Genomic DNA, 15,991 nt, shown 5'->3' with positions numbered 1-15,991 from the left:
TCAAAAAGAGGATTTTTCGTGATTTAGTGTAGCCTTATTTTTTGTTGTTGTAAATGTTGCTATAAAAGCTTTCATTGTCAACCCTACGTCGTATCTTTGCACTAGCACGATAATATCGGAGATTCCCACCCCTGGTCCGGTTCTAAAGTCTGTGCGTGCGTGCGTGCGTGCGTGCGTGCAGCAGCGTGGAGGGCTTTGGCCTGGAGGCGGAAGCCCGTATGACCACGTGGCACGTCATGATGTCACCGGAAAATGAGAGCGACGCGACGCACAACCACGACGTCAGCGAAGGGCGGCAGCTTTTGCTGAAGGCGGTGAACCGCGTGTGGACGGAGCTGATGCACAGCAAGCGTCAGATGCTGGAGGACATCTTCAAGGTGTCGCTGCCTTGCAACGACCGCGGCCACGTGGACATCGCCACGGCCCGACCCGCCCTGGAGGAGCCCGCGCTCAAGAGCTGGCAGAACCACCTGGGTGAGGAGCAATTTCGTATAATAATCGTATAGCGGTTTTCAACAGTCGTCGCTCTGGGGTCCGTCTTTTCCGATTGGCACCGAGCATTGTTGCGTAAATTGCTTGTTAAGTGTCCGGTTTAAATTGACCTCAGAGCACCACCCAGTTTGAAAAAAAAAAAAAACACGGTGAAATCTTTGAATCAGTTGAATGATTGAACTGGGTGCTGCATCAATTGGAGTTCCTCAACTTGGTATACAGAGACCATGATACTTCAACACACAACGCGCGACATCTGGTTCTTTGTACCAAATGAGGGGTTATGACAAATGGAAATACTTTTATGGGATATGAAGCATATCTGAGGGAAATGTTTTGGGGAAACCAGGATCAACGTTAGCAGCTGAAAAAGGAGGTCATAAAAATCCCCCCTGAAGCTAAATGTACTCGCATCGTTCAAAAATCTGCGATGTGGTGGGGGAGCGAACGTTGAGCTGTGATATACCCAAGGTTATTTTAGTTAACTAAAACCAAAATTGAAAAAAAGATGAATGAAAAAAAAGGAAGGTCTTTAAAAAAATGCAAATTTGAATTTAAAAAAATAATAATAAATAAATAATAAAAAAAACAATGACAATTAATTTTTTTGTTTTTTTATGAAAAAAAAAATGGAAAAGCTTAAAAAAAAAGAAAACTAACAAACTGCATCTTACGTTTATGAAACAAATTAAAACAAACTAGAATTATAGCGAAAATAATGTCCTTGGTTTTGTCTTTGTCATTTAATATACACGAGCTTTCGGGGTTTATTTGAAATGTATTTATTTCTGTATTGCTGTACGTCAGCACCGAAAAGGGAAGGTCAAACTGTCATTTGAGAAATGTAGTCTACTTTATTACACAATACATAAAAACAAAACTAAAACCAAAGCATTTTTGAAAACTAAAAATGAACAAACCTGCTCTAAAAACAAATTAAAACCATGTGAATTTACAAAACAAAAGTCAAAACGACAAAACTACAAAGAAAAGCCCCAGACTATTTTAACCCTGCATACAGCGGGGGTTCACTGTTATCGGCCAGCCCCTGGTAAATCATATGACGCAACTGTCGTTAATTTTAGTCCACGAGAAGAAGTGCATCAGCCGCGGCGAGGCGGCGGCGCCGGCCGTGGCCACCCAGTCCAAACTGTCGCGGGTCAGCAGCGGTTTCGGCCTGTCCAAGCTGACGGGCGTGCGGCGCCACAAGAAGGAGAACAGCCTGAACAAGAACAGCCTCTCGGCACAGGCCAGTTGCAAGTCCAAATCCAAATCCGCCCTCTGAAGTCGCAAATGTCACTCATTGTTTTGTTTGGATGCCACAGGAAGCTTTCCAATGGATGTTCACGCACATCGCCGTGGTGAGAGACCTGGTGGCCATGCAGTACAAAGAACACCAGGAGGTATCTACTCCTGCCCCTACGACCTTTATTAGCACAAGTACACAAAAAGACGCAATAGATCATGAAATACCGCCAAATTAATTCAAATACTCTAGTCACCCTCCACTAGGTCACTTGTCGCTCGGCAGAATTTGCTGGTCATCACCATCATTTGTGCCCCAAGGACTCACACAAAATTGGAAGATAATAGGCCTCTTGTTGCTGTTCAGAATTTGAGAAAAGTAGCATGTTGCTAGGCAGAATCGGTGGTGCGCTAATATGCGGTGTTGGCGTTTTTTTTTCCTGTCTTGTCATCTCCCAGCGGCAGCAGAATGCGCTCAAGTACGTGACGGAGGAGTGGGCGTCCATCGAGTACGAGCTTCTTCGCGAGCGAGGCCTGTGGGGGCCGCCCATCGGCTCCCACTTGGACAAGTTCGTGTTGGAGATGACCGAGGGCCCGTGCCGCATGCGCAAGAAGATGGTGCGCAACGACATGTTCTACATCCACTACCCTTACATCCCCGAGACGGAAAACAACACCAACTCGGCACAGGTGCGCCTGAAGTGTCACTTTCCCGCCGGCAACACCGTTTGTGGCCCAAAGAGATAAAATGATTGACACTTGTGGCAAGGGAACCGTTTTTTTAGGCCCAAAATCAATTTTAACAATTATATGCTGTATACCAGTCATTTTGTTTAGTCACGTGTTGCTAAGCAGAATTCATTGCGTCCCAATACCTATTTGTTGAAAAGCAAAATAATATTTGAAAAATTGATGGATGAAATAGCAGTCGCCTCATTTTGTCAGGTGTTGCTAGGCCGATTTTCTCAAGGCCCCAAATTTGTTTAAAAAATGAACATACTGTACGAGTCCACTCATTTCATTACTTCTTGCAAGGCAGAATTTATTGATCCCCAAAGATAGTAAAGAATTACAACACACTAGTGACACCTACTAAGACACTTGTTGCTAGGCAGAATTTGTTGAGCACCAATGTAGTGCCACAAAGAGTAATTAAAAAATTGGCATACGTGAGTCATGCCCACTCGGCCACTTGTTGCTAGGTGGAATTTTTTGATGAATCGAACTTGAAGAAATAAATAAAGACTAAAAGCTAATAAATGTATTTTTGTTATCTATATATATTTTTTTACTCTAAAGACACTAAAACAATAATTTCAGTCATGCCCAGTCAGGTACCCAAAAGACCAGTACAAATAATTTCCATATACCAGTCATGCCCACTAAGCCACATGCTAGTTGGTAAGATTTTCTGAGCCCCAACCACAACATATTCGAGCCACACCAGCAGAATTTAATTTTTTAAATATAAAAATATATACGATAAATGTAAATCAAATATAGCAAAAAAACATTACTTCTCATTTTTTATTTCCATTTTCTTCCCTTCCTTCCTGAGCAGAAGCCGGTGCGCTACCGTCGCGCCATCAGCGCCGACAGCAAAGAATACTACATGCGGCTTCTGTCGGGCAACCCGGGGATGTACCAACACTCGGTGGAGCACAGCAGCGAGGGCGAGACCACCCGACACGAACCTGAACACGGAGAGGACACCATCGCAAGGGTCAAAGGTCAGCCACTAGCAACGCCGTGGAATCAGCAAAAGGGGCTACTGACCAATCACAACTTTCTTCTTGGAATATTAGGAGGTTTTTTTTTTTCTCTACTCTCATAATACTACGCCATTCTTTTGAACAACAGCTTTGATTTTCTCAGGTTTGGTGAAGGCGCCGTTGAAGCGCTCTCGGTCAACGGCGGATGGCGGCGACGAGGACGCTCAAGATCAGATCCAGGATCAGTTGCTGGAGTCGGGCGGACCCGAGGAGGAGCAGCAGCAGCGCACTGACAACACCGCTCTGCTGCGGCTACTGGAGGAGGGGGAGAAGGTCGGCATGACAACAGACAAAAGACGTATACATTCTTAAAAAAAAAGAAAAAAAAGTCAAAAGTCAGTCTAAAAAAAAAAAAAAACACCTTTTTCTTGATGTTATGCCTTTTGTAGAAAAAAAAAATCACACTTTATTTTTGGTATATTATGCCTTTTCTGAAAAAAATACATTTTATTCCTGATATATTGTGCCTTTTTCTTAAAAAAAACTTAATTCAGAAACTCTTGTGCCTTATTTCTCGAAGAACTACCGATTTATTAAGATCAGGGGATGTCGTTAATACTTGTCAACTGTGGCCATGTGAAGAAAAAAAAAAATCCAACATTTTATTTGTAAAATTCCAGCAAAAAAACAAAAGAGTTTTTCTTGGAAAAAAAACCCCACATTGTTCACGTTATTCTTTTTTCTTGAAAAATTCTTGAAAGACTCTTCTATGAATTAGCGCCCCACTATTATTGACATAAAACACTGTTTGTGTGTGTGTGTGTGTGTTTAGATCCAGCACATGTACCGCTGCGCCCGAGTTCAGGGTCTGGACACCAGCGAGGGTTTGCTGCTCTTTGGAAAAGAACACTTCTACGTCATTGATGGCTACACCATGACCGTATCCAGAGAGATCAGGGACATCGACACGCTGCCGCCCAAGTACGTCTGGACTTTACATCCGTCTTTCCCAAACATTACAAGCCATGTACTCCTTTTCAGCATACCCAAGCACGTGGTGGTGCACCACCTTCCCCTTACCCACACCCTCCAAAAACGCATTGCACAGCTCATGCTGCACACCCCCTTACAACATTACAAAAAGATTTGGCATACCCTCTATAAAATACAGTAAAATATAGGGCACCCTTTTTAACATCCCCAAACAGTTGGTGTACCCCCTTAGATATTCCTAAAGAATTGGTGAACCCCTTTCAAAATTCCAAAAGAGTTGGCACACTCACTTCAACATCACAATAGATTTGGTACACCCCCTATCCACTTCACTGATCTTCCAAAAATGTCTAGTAGTCTTTCCCAAATGATTTAAGCCTCGCAACCTGTTCAAAATCCCAGCACAGTTGGTGCACCCACTATCGTCCCACGCATACTCTGCAAAAAAGTTGAATCTGATGCTGTGACTGTCGTCGTGTGCTAGCTTGCACGAGGCCATCATCCCCAGGGGCGCGCGCCAGGGTCAGAGTCAGCTAAAGCGGACGTGCAGCATCTTCGCCTACGAGGACATCAAGGAGGTGCACAAGCGACGCTACCTGCTGCAGGTACAACTTGTTCTTTGGCTTTATGGGAGGGCGCTATCGCTGTCGGGGTGATGAAGTGGGTGCGCGGCTTAACAAAAGTGTGTTGTGTTGTTGTGTGGCAGCCAATGGCGGTGGAGGTGTTCTCTGCCGATGGGAGGAACTACCTACTGGCTTTCCAGAAGGGGGTGCGCAACAAAGTCTATCAAAGGTATGGAACGCACCGGTAATTTTCCACTTTGAGTAGACTCTGTATTAATTATAAAACCGATCCCCATAGGTTCCTGGCAGTGGTGCCGTCGCTGGCTGACAGCTCCGAGTCGGTATCAGGACAGAGGCCAAACACCAGCGTGGAACAAGGGTGCCTTTTATTTATATTTAGGAGATGAATGGGGAGAAATTGTACAGAGTAGGTAGACAAGGAATGCAGCATACAGCAAACTCCACTGCAGTTCATGCTAACAACCGAAACTGTATTGTAATGAAGCTCATGAAGGTGTCACAAAGCCACTGTTGGCTACGGCTGGCATTACAAATCATTAATGGTGGCTAATGCTAATATCAGTAAAACTGCTACGTTCACAGATATGAGAAATGCGACCGTCGCTAAAGCTAACAAGTAACAAGAGAGTATTAGTTCACTTACGGAAATTCAAGTCCAGAAAATAAAAACCCTGCCACAAGTGCTTCTAATCAACAGAGCTGGTTTACCTGTCGGTTGAGTAGAAGCACCTGTGGCTAAAGCCAAACTGTGGCAAGGTTTTTACTTTCTGGACCTGGATTTCCCATCTCTGATGGCTAATATATGTGTATCAACAATACTGCTTTGAGGTAGCACATAAGCTACACAAAGCTACATAACAATGTACAAAAAAACTGTTAACTGTTGTTTTTTTTAAATAGGTTAGATTGTGACTGAATTTTTCAGACATATCGCCCAGCCCTACTAAGCACATTTTAAAACAGTTTATTTATTCTTTATATTGACCAGTTTATTACACTCTTTCATAGTTACGTTCACCTCTTATTAAAGGTTAAGTGTTATGTTTAAAATAAAATAACCTAAATTCATTTTTCTCCAGGGTCCTTATTTTCAATAGTTTAAAAAAGAAACAAATAAATAAATGAATAAATAAATAAATATATACATATATAGATATATATAAATATGTATATATATCGATATGGACCAATTTGAAACACTTATATCGTTACTTATATGATACAGTTGCTACTGCTAACAACAGGAAAACTACTACTGTTGCTAATGCTAACATCAGGCTAACTGTCTTAAGTGTGTCTGTTATGTTGTCATCAGGTCTGGTCTCCTCAGCACTTTGGTGGGTGAGAAGTCAGTGACTCAGCGTTGGGAGGTAATCAAGCCTCCATCTCGTGTCTCAAAATGGACCCTCATCCTCGGTCCTGTCCTGGCCTGACTTGCTTGTTTTTTTCCAGCGAGGGGAGATCAGTAACTTCCAGTACCTGATGCACCTCAACACGCTGGCGGGACGCTCCTACAATGACCTAATGCAGTACCCGGTCTTCCCCTGGATCTTGGCTGACTTTGACTCCGAGGTGAGTCCTTCGGCTCGACGGCCCGGCGTCTGCCTCGAAGCTTGTCGCGCTGATTCCGGTTTTGTGTTTGTTTTGCGGCGTAGGAGCTTGACCTGAACAACCCCAAGACCTTCCGCAATCTCGCCAAGCCCATGGGGGCACAGACGGACGACAGGCTGACACAGTACAAGAAACGCTACAAGGACTGGGAGGACCCCAATGGTAATGAGTGACAATTACCAATGACTGGATAAACGCTGAATGAATGATTGACACAAAGACTGTCCACTGATTTCCCCACGCAGGCGAAACTCCCGCCTACCACTACGGCACACACTACTCGTCCGCCATGATCGTGGCCTCCTACCTGGTGCGCATGGAGCCTTTCACGCAGATTTTCCTCAGGCTGCAGGTGAGGAAATCCTTGTATGAATAAACCTAAGCTAACAATGCTACAATGATACTCAACGGGCCCCTCCCCTAGGGCGGCCATTTTGACCTGGCCGACAGGATGTTCCACAGCGTGCGAGAGGCCTGGCTGTCCGCCGCCAAGCACAACATGGCCGACGTCAAAGAGCTCATCCCCGAGTTCTTCTACCTGCCAGAGTTCCTGCTCAACTCCAACAACTTTGATCTGGGTCAGTAGCGGCTAACACGCTAACATAGTGGCAAACAACATCACTGATGCTAATGGTTATCTCTTTGACGCTAACAGGCGCCAAGCAGAACGGCACCAAGCTGGGCGACGTTATCCTGCCTCCGTGGGCCAAGGGCGACCCCCGGGAGTTCATCCGAGTTCACAGAGAGGTGCTCCATTAGCATTAGCTTTCCCTACAGTTTTTAAGTTACGCACCCCATTGGACATCCTAAGTGATCCACTAAAAAAAAAAAAAAGTCTAGTGCTGTCTTGTCCAAACCTTTTCACGCTAAGGGCGTCCCACCACCAGAGTTTCAAACTTTCATTGACGTTTTACCTGTGCTTAGGCGTTCATTCTCGCATCTTTTCATCCAGGCGCTGGAATGCGAGTACGTGTCGGCGCACCTCCACGAGTGGATTGACCTGATCTTTGGCTACAAGCAGCAAGGTCCTCCTGCCGTGGAGGCCGTCAACGTTTTCCACCATCTCTTTTACGAGGGCCAAGTGGACATCTACAACATCAACGACCCTCTCAAGGAGACGGCCACCATCGGATTCATCAACAACTTTGGGCAGATCCCCAAGCAGGTGCTAATGCTAATGCTAACACCACAGTCCTGACACCGCCGCTAATGCCAACGCCACAATACTGCTAATCCCAATATCTAAAAAGTGTGAATGTAGCTGATAGTAAAGAAGTAATGCTAATGCGGCTAATGCTATCGCCACTGCTAATGCAGTTCATACTACCATCTAAAAATTGCTAAGGCAGATAATAATGAAATCTGGCCAGTGTCAGATAATTGCTATGTAATAATGCTAACCACCTACAAAATTCTATCTTAGCTAATGATAATGTCATGCAAATGCAATGAATGCTAATGTTACAAAACTAGTGTCGCTAATTCTATTATCAGAAAAAAATGCTATATAAGCTAATGTTGTTTGATGCTGACACCCCAAAATATCAGTGCAGCTAATACCATAATATTAAACAAAAAAAAAAGCTATTTTAGCTAATAATAGTACCGAAACAACTATACTATATATAATGCTAACCTCCCCAAACTGCCGCTGTAGCTAATGTTAATGTCACAAACGTGTGTGTGTGTGTGTTGCAGCTGTTTAAGAAGCCCCACCCGCCTAAACGGGTGCGTAGCAAAGCTAACGGCGACCCCATCAACGTTCCGCCGAGCTCTACCGGCGAGAAAATCTTCTTTTACCACCTGGACAACCTCAGACCCTCGCTGGCCCCCGTCAAAGGTACACACACTCACACATACGATATAATAGCGCACATGTTCACAATGTCATTGCTTGTTTTTGTTTCAGAGCTAAAGGAGCCCGTGGGTCAGATCGTGTGCACCGACAAAGGCATCTTGGCCGTGGAGCAGAACAAAGTGCTGACTCCGCCCACGTGGAACAAGACTTTCGCGTGGGGCTACGCCGACCTCAGCTGCCGCTTGGCCAACTACGAGTCCGATAAGGTCAGTTGCAGTCCTCCAAAGAACCAGACTTGCTTCTTGGGTCGGCGTAAATCGGAGCTGAGGCCCCTCTCGGGTTCACTCTGGCGGAAATAACAAATGTATATACTGTTTGTGTGAATACATATTTGTTGTACTGCGTCAAGATTAGACAAAAGGCTTAGCGGGGGGGAAAAAAAGCAATGTTGAAAGGTTGTCGGTTAGCGGAGATGTCCCAGCTGAGGCACCTTTTACTGGACAACAATCCAGGGAGGCCTGGGCACTTTGCTCTGGAGCCCACGCCCAAAAAAACAACAAAAAAAGAATCTATGTATACATACAGTATGTAAGTATATATACTGAGAGAGAGAATATAGAGGTAGAGAATAAATAATACAAATATATGTATGTTGATTACATTTATGGAGGGAAAAAAGGAAGAGGAGAAAGGTTCAGCCAGGCTCCTGCTGAGACCCTCTTGGGCGGGCAACAATTTGAGCAAGCCAAAAATAATATAAAACTAAAATAAAGGGTTACTGTATAATGTTTACATGTACACACTGACATAAATTATATTTATCTAGAAAAAAGAAGCGAATGAGGGAAAGGAAAGGAAAATAAAGGACCAGATTTGGGGGTACTTGATGAGCTGGGCATTTTGTCTTTAGAGTTGAAACTTTTTTTTTTTAACGTTTACATAAGCGGCCCATTTTTTTTTTTTTTTTTTTTTATTCAGGCGTTGGTGGTGTATGAGTGCTTGTCCGAGTGGGGTCAGATCTTGTGCGCCATCTGCCCCAACCCCAAGCTGGTGATCACGGGCGGCACCAGCACGGCCATCTGCGTTTGGGAGACGGGCACGTCCAAAGAGCGAGCCAAGATGCTCACGCTCAAGCAGGTAAAATTTGGGATTTTTCGTGCCGTGACGCCACGATGCTACCCACCCACCCCCCGCCCCCCCCTCCCGTGTGTGTTCGCAGGCGCTGCTGGGCCACACGGACGCCGTCACGTGTCTGACGGCATCGTCCGCGTACCACATCGTGGTCAGCGGCTCTCGGGACAGAACATGCATCGTGTGGGACCTCAACAAGCTCTCCTTCGTCACGCAGCTGCGAGGACACCGCGCTCCCGTCTCCGCACTCTGCATCAACGAACTCACGGTGGGCGGGCACAAAGACGAATACGGGGAAACCTTGATTCCAAAAAGCTTGGGCGACTGCACAAGGTCTCGCTGATTAATTGTGTCATTTCGTTACCTCGCAAAACAGTCACAGAACAAATTAAGTTTGTCAACCGTGGTTCCACTATATTCGGTCCTAGGTCGAACAGGCAACGTTTTGAGTGACATTCCTTACAAAGTATAAAAAAAAAAGTCAACCAATGTATTGCTAAGCTTAAATAAAGTAAAACTGCTCATCCGTAGAAGACATGTCACAGAGAGGGAATGGGAAGGCCAATTATGTTGTACTTGAAAGTGCAACTGCTACTAACGCTAACGGAAAACTTTGGGCCCGACTTTTTTAGGCCAATGGTGATTCCAATATTTGGGCTGAATAAAATTCCAGTAATCAGCTGTTTAATTTAAAGAATATATCATGAATAAAATAACTTATTTTATATTTTGTCCTTAATATTTGTTGAACTAGAGCGAAATATTGGCAGGAATAGGAAGATTTTTTTTGTTGTTGCTGATTTCAATTTTTGCCAGTTTAAAAAATATATATATTTAATTTAATGTCTTAATTGCTGTCTTATTTTATAATGTGTTAATGTGTAAAAATGGCATAAAGGGCTGATTTCAGTTTATTAAATCATCCCGCTTGTCGGGCTGCAGTAAAAATGTGTAATTGCCAGAGCTGGGCATTGTACTAAAAATTGAGCGTCCGTTATTCGTCATCCGTCTGACAGAAATAGTGACTCAGTGTGCTTTGGAAACGAATTGCTACTGCCTCTAATGCTAACATCTCAAAACTGCTACTGTGGCTAACGCTAATCCCCAACCCCCCAAAATCGCTAATGTGGCTAATTTTAAAATCCCCAAACTACCACTATGGCGCGTTAACTGCTGCGAAGGCTTGTATCACAAAGCTACTACTATTGCTAACATGCTAATGCTAGCATGTGTGTGCATATGAAGGGTGACATCGTGTCATGTGCGGGCACGTACATCCACGTGTGGAGCATCAACGGCAGCCCCATCGCCAGCGCCAACACCTTCACGGGACGAAGCCAGAACATCGCGTGCTGCTGCGTATCCGAGATGAACGAGTGGGACACGCACAACGTCATCGTCACGGGACACTCGGACGGCGTCGTCAGGGTAAATGCACACAAAGACGTAACGAAAAAAAACGCTAGCTAGCACCGGAAGCTATTGTGGAATTCCTCTTTCCTTACGTATCGTATCTTACGCATACGTTTGGTACGTTCAAGGTGCCTCCGTAAACTGGAGCGCTCTGTTGTTGTTGTTGTTGTAGTTCTGGAGGATGGAGTTCCTCCAAGTGCCAGAGACCCCCGCTCCCGAACCTGTCGAGCCTGATGTTCCCGACTGCTGCGGAGATGACAAACTCGGTGAGTCTGGGAAAAACAAAACCAAAAAAAACAACAGTAAGTGTTCACATTTTGGCAGGAAGTGTCATGCATTTTTTCCCTCCGGTCCTCCAGAGGGCGGCGACGAGGACAGCAGCGAATCAGACGGTGAAGAAGGAGGAGGAGCAGGAAATAGTCCGCATCAAGAACATAAAGCAGCACGCAACCCGTCTAGTCAGCCGGGGAGCCAACCGGGCAGCACAGTGCACAGACCCAGAGGTAACGCCCAGCTAAAAGCTCATTTGATCGTTTACCTTTTTTTTTTTTTGCACAGCCCCTCCTTCCCAATCCACAAAATAAGTCAAAACAAACCAGGTTCAGCAAGCTTCATAGTTTATTTCCAAATACAAATTTTTTCCTGAATCTTGACACCGCACACCACCTTCAACACTTCAGCACACCCCTAGTTCCCCAACCCACAAAATGAGTCCAATCAAACTCCATTTGGCAAACTACATTCCCTGAACAAATTTTTCACCATCTCATTAAGTTGTACACCCCCTTCAACACTTAGTTGGCACACCCCTAATCCACCAAGAAAAAACAAATCCCATTTAGCATTTATTCCCCAGACCTACCAAAATAGAAATTCATCAATCATGACAAATCTTGATTAGCTATTTTGATTTTAATTTGTAGCAGTCTTTCTAAAACATTTTAAGATGCACACCCACTTCAACACCTCAAATACAATATATAACATTCACACCCCCTGGTGTCCTTGACGCACCTACGCATGAATCCCTGAAAGTAAGGCATCATCATCCATTTTTTTTTCTCAAGGTCCATCCGCACGAGGTGGTGCGTCATGGTCGATGGACAGCGGCTCGGACGACTCCCACCGCTGGTCCGACAGCCTGAGCATTGACGAGAAGGACGGCTTCGTGTTCGTCAATTACTCGGAAGGCCAACACAAGGGTGCGCACCCCCACCATGTGCACCCCCACGGCCCTAGCAGTGCCAACAATCAGCTTTTGCACCCGCCCCCCGTGGAGGTGCGCACCTTCAACCAGCTCAGGGCAGGTAGGTGTTTCTTTTTTGATTCCTAGGGTGGGCGTGCTAATCACAAGTCGGCGCACCCCCTGCCTCAATCCACAAATGAAAGAAATAAAAACCCTGTTAAGATACATAGAATGTAACATTAGGAAACCTTGTTTGTCGATTTATTTTCATTGAACAACGTATCCCTGAATTGTGTGGGCGCCCCTGCCAGCTGTGGGGTGGGGGGGGGGGGGGTGTTGTTGGGTTACGCCCGCTAACCGCTAGCTTGCTGACATGTGTCGACAGGATACAGGTGGGAGCGACAGCTGGTCTTCCGCAGCAAACTCACCATGCACACGGCGTTCGACCGCAAGGACAACGCGCAGCCCGCCGAGATCAGCGCGCTCGCCATCTCCAAGTGAGATGCCATTTTGTCTCGGTGCCGCCATTTTGTCTTGGTGCCGCCATTTTGTGTATTCAGTGCATGAGTGGAACAACCATGTGTTGCTCGTCCCCCCCGCCCCCCATTTTTGGCACTATTAAACAGTACTAGTAAACTGGTAATTGGAACAAAAACTGTTTTAGTAGTAAGAAACATTTGTTCTCCTAGTGTATGGACCTTGGACCATGCATGGAATAAATATTCCAATGGTTTTGCATACGGCGCTCACCTTCTTCTTTCCTTACCTACCAGGGACCACAGCAAGATCCTGGTGGGCGACGGGCGCGGTCGCGTCTTCAGCTGGTCGGTGAGCGACCAGCCGGGGCGCTCGGCCGCCGACCACTGGGTGAAGGACGAGGTGGTGGACAGCTGCTCGGGGTGCGCCGTACGATTCTCCCTCACCGAGAGACGTCACCACTGCCGCAATTGTGGACAGCTGTTTTGTCAGAAGTAAGTCCAACGTGAAAGAAAGTGGGTGGAAGTTTCAAAATCAGTTTTCAAAATTGTTTCTTTCTTTTTTTCGTGAGTTGGCCTATCCTCTCCCTCATATGCACCCGTAATCTTTTTAATGCTCATTTTTTCAGGATGTTGTGCACCCTGAGACCTTGCACACACCCGCAAAACAGGATTTGAAAAAAAAAAAAAAAAAAACATTAAAACAAGATGACATTTGATAAGATAACATGGAAAAGTCACATTTTCAAGAAATTCCTTCAGAAAAAAATAACATTTTTCAAGAAAGTCTGATTTTTTTTTTTTTTAGTTAAGTCTTATTATGAAGGGGAAAATAACACTGAAAAATCTGGAAAAAGGGAAATTTTCAAGGAAAAAAAATTCAATTTTACGTGTGTCAAATTCCTTAAGTCTTATTTTTAAGAGGAAAAAAACACCCCCCAAAAATTTGATGAAAGGTCAAAATTTTCCACCAAACAATCCATCTAAGAAAAGAAAAAAACTTACAATTTTCAAGTCAAATACTTTTTCAAGAAAAAAATCTGAATTTTCAAGACAAAATTGGCATTTTTCAATAAAAAGCAATACATTTTAAGAAAAAGGCATTTTCAAGAAAAAATTTACATTTTTCAAGAAAATAGTACGTCACATTTTTTGTCTTATTTTGACGTGAAGAAAGCACAAGAGCAAGCAAAATAGTCACATTTTGGAAAGTGGTGGTGAGGGTTGTTTTTAAAGCACTTTGAGTTGCAGTATTTGTGTGAATTAATATATTAATAAAATTTGATTGATTTTTTTTTTTTTCGGGTGATAATTTTCCAGTGAAAAAGAGTCGTCACATTTTTCAAGAAAAAAAACAAGTCTAATTTTCAAGGAGGAAAAAAAGACACAAAAAGGTCACTTTTTCAGGGTGAAAGGGTTTCCTAGGAAGAAGCCAAACCTTTCTGACCTTCCGTTTGCAGGTGCAGTCGCTTCCAGTCGGAGATCAAGCGGCTGAAGATCTCGTCCCCGGTGCGTGTGTGCCACAACTGTTACTGCAACCTGCAGCACGAGCGCACCGCTGCCAGCGACGAGCACAAGAACTGAGCGCGCCCCCGCCCCGGCCCTCCTCTTCCTCTTCTTCCTAAAGGTGTTTATAGTGTACATACATGTAACCACGGCCTTTTGAACATCCACAAAACAACAACAAAAAAAGGTCAAATGTAACATAGCGGCTAGCAGGTGGACATCAAAGAGATATGAATGTCACTCATGAATAATATTGTCACTCGTTATGCAAAAATTGTCTACATTTTTTTTTTTTTTTTTTTTTTTTGCCAAATTGTTGAGTTGCTGCTTCCTGAAGAGACTGGATGGACATGTTGGAGTATCATATCTTATATCTTGAAATAACATTAATGTTAATAATGTCTGGTCAGTCTTGAGTTAGTGTACAGGATTTTTTACCAAAAGGGATTTTCTTCTGCTATGTGTGTATGTTGTTGTTTTTTTAATATAACTATATAACTTGTTGACCGTGCCCACAGGCGTGCTTATCATCATCATCATAATGTCATGTCATGAATTATGGCAAAAACAAACATGTTCCAGGTGTTGTATAGGTTGCAAACAGCAGGAATGTACACACATTTCAACACGTCATAAATTAGTTGTTTTTGTTGAATTTTATTTTTTTTGCATGTTTTGAACCTGGTTGCAGCCAAATGAAAGTAATAACAGTACATCAGAAACATACAAGAATAAAGCGAAAGATCATTAGCAAAAAAAACAAAACATTTTTGACCGCTAGAGGTCGCCAAATTCCAGGGCACACTTGAGCCTCTTTTTAAATCGTGTTTATCAGAGCAAGAAACATGTTATGCTCCCATTCGACACAAGATTTGGACGTCAGCTCTTGGTTTTGATTGGCTGCCATGAAAACACAAAATGGCTGCAACCGGGTTCATGAACACACGCGATGGCAGCGGCCATTTTTTATGATGTCATAGTGTTGGGCGTCTATGTCAATCAGCAGTGTACAAAAGAGCATTTTTTTGTTTTGTTTTGGTTGACTTTTGTTTTTATATGAAATGTGCGCGGTCCCTGATTACATTTCACGTGTACAAAGTATTTATGCAATGACGGCTGCTTTTACATTATTTTATTTCATTTTTTTAAAGAAAAAGAAGATTGTTGCATGAACATGTCAGACCGACTTGGTGCATCAGTACCACAACAACAACGAGACTGTCTTCTTCCTATCGCCATTGTCGTCTTTGTGTCATGTTTTTCAAGGAAAATACACTTTTTTGTGGGCTGGGCCCGACACTTGACACTCACAAGGACACGCCCCCTCGCCCGCTGGAAAAAGAAAAAAAAGACAGTTGCGCGCGGCCTGCGGGGGTTCTGCTATTTGAACACTTTGCGAGTATCTGCTGTGCAATCTGTGCTACATGAATGTTTCTTCTTCTTCTTGTGTGTGTTTGTGTTCACACACCAGAAATCATGTTGTAAAGACAAAAAAGAACAAATCTTACACCCTTGTCATCGTCATGGAAACAAGATGTTACAATAATGCAATAGAGCTGATACTTATTCTTTAGCCATTCAATAAATAATTGCTGTTTACCACCAAATGTCTCGTTCATTTACATTTTTCAACAAAAAGTCAACATTTTCAAGGAAAAAAGGCAATTTTACCTTTTTCACTTTTCAAAATAACTTTTTTTAGCAATTTATTTTCAAAGAAATGTTTTTCAGACACATTTCTCAAGAAAAAAGTTAATATGTTCAAGTAGGTCACATTTTTTTAAGTAAAAAGTGGTGGTTTTTTTCAAGTCAGATTTTAAAGTGATATTTTTTCAAGAATGTCA

General features: G+C 43.7%; 1 protein-coding gene across 4 annotated transcripts in view; it reads left to right on the top strand.

The window, feature by feature from the left end:
- The window catches only part of wdfy3 (WD repeat and FYVE domain containing 3), a 59,581-nt gene extending 43,827 nt beyond the window's left edge, over window positions 1–15,754 (top strand). For all 4 annotated transcript variants that reach the window (XM_086029823.1, XM_086029822.1, XM_086029821.1 and 1 more), the window contains 28 exons: window positions 182–474; window positions 1,578–1,741; window positions 1,818–1,895; window positions 2,197–2,427; window positions 3,299–3,467; window positions 3,613–3,782; window positions 4,282–4,430; window positions 4,927–5,047; window positions 5,149–5,234; window positions 5,304–5,384; window positions 6,342–6,396; window positions 6,479–6,598; window positions 6,682–6,799; window positions 6,883–6,989; window positions 7,062–7,215; window positions 7,293–7,384; window positions 7,590–7,802; window positions 8,336–8,477; window positions 8,547–8,701; window positions 9,414–9,572; window positions 9,655–9,834; window positions 10,812–10,994; window positions 11,152–11,245; window positions 11,339–11,482; window positions 12,047–12,286; window positions 12,551–12,662; window positions 12,939–13,136; window positions 14,102–15,754. In XM_086029823.1, coding sequence (XP_085885949.1) covers window positions 182–474; window positions 1,578–1,741; window positions 1,818–1,895; window positions 2,197–2,427; window positions 3,299–3,467; window positions 3,613–3,782; window positions 4,282–4,430; window positions 4,927–5,047; window positions 5,149–5,234; window positions 5,304–5,384; window positions 6,342–6,396; window positions 6,479–6,598; window positions 6,682–6,799; window positions 6,883–6,989; window positions 7,062–7,215; window positions 7,293–7,384; window positions 7,590–7,802; window positions 8,336–8,477; window positions 8,547–8,701; window positions 9,414–9,572; window positions 9,655–9,834; window positions 10,812–10,994; window positions 11,152–11,245; window positions 11,339–11,482; window positions 12,047–12,286; window positions 12,551–12,662; window positions 12,939–13,136; window positions 14,102–14,225 — 4,132 coding nt within the window. In that variant the 3' untranslated portion in view covers window positions 14,226–15,754. The remainder of the gene's footprint in view (window positions 1–181; window positions 475–1,577; window positions 1,742–1,817; window positions 1,896–2,196; window positions 2,428–3,298; window positions 3,468–3,612; window positions 3,783–4,281; window positions 4,431–4,926; window positions 5,048–5,148; window positions 5,235–5,303; window positions 5,385–6,341; window positions 6,397–6,478; window positions 6,599–6,681; window positions 6,800–6,882; window positions 6,990–7,061; window positions 7,216–7,292; window positions 7,385–7,589; window positions 7,803–8,335; window positions 8,478–8,546; window positions 8,702–9,413; window positions 9,573–9,654; window positions 9,835–10,811; window positions 10,995–11,151; window positions 11,246–11,338; window positions 11,483–12,046; window positions 12,287–12,550; window positions 12,663–12,938; window positions 13,137–14,101) is intronic.
- Window positions 15,755–15,991: the final 237 nt, after the last annotated feature.

Source organism: Filicampus tigris, chromosome 5 (assembly GCF_054856515.1).
Source record: "Filicampus tigris isolate MCC_2025a chromosome 5, RoL_Ftig_1.0, whole genome shotgun sequence".
Classification (NCBI taxonomy): Eukaryota; Metazoa; Chordata; class Actinopteri; order Syngnathiformes; family Syngnathidae; genus Filicampus; species Filicampus tigris.
This window is presented reverse-complemented; position numbering and strand designations above follow the sequence as displayed.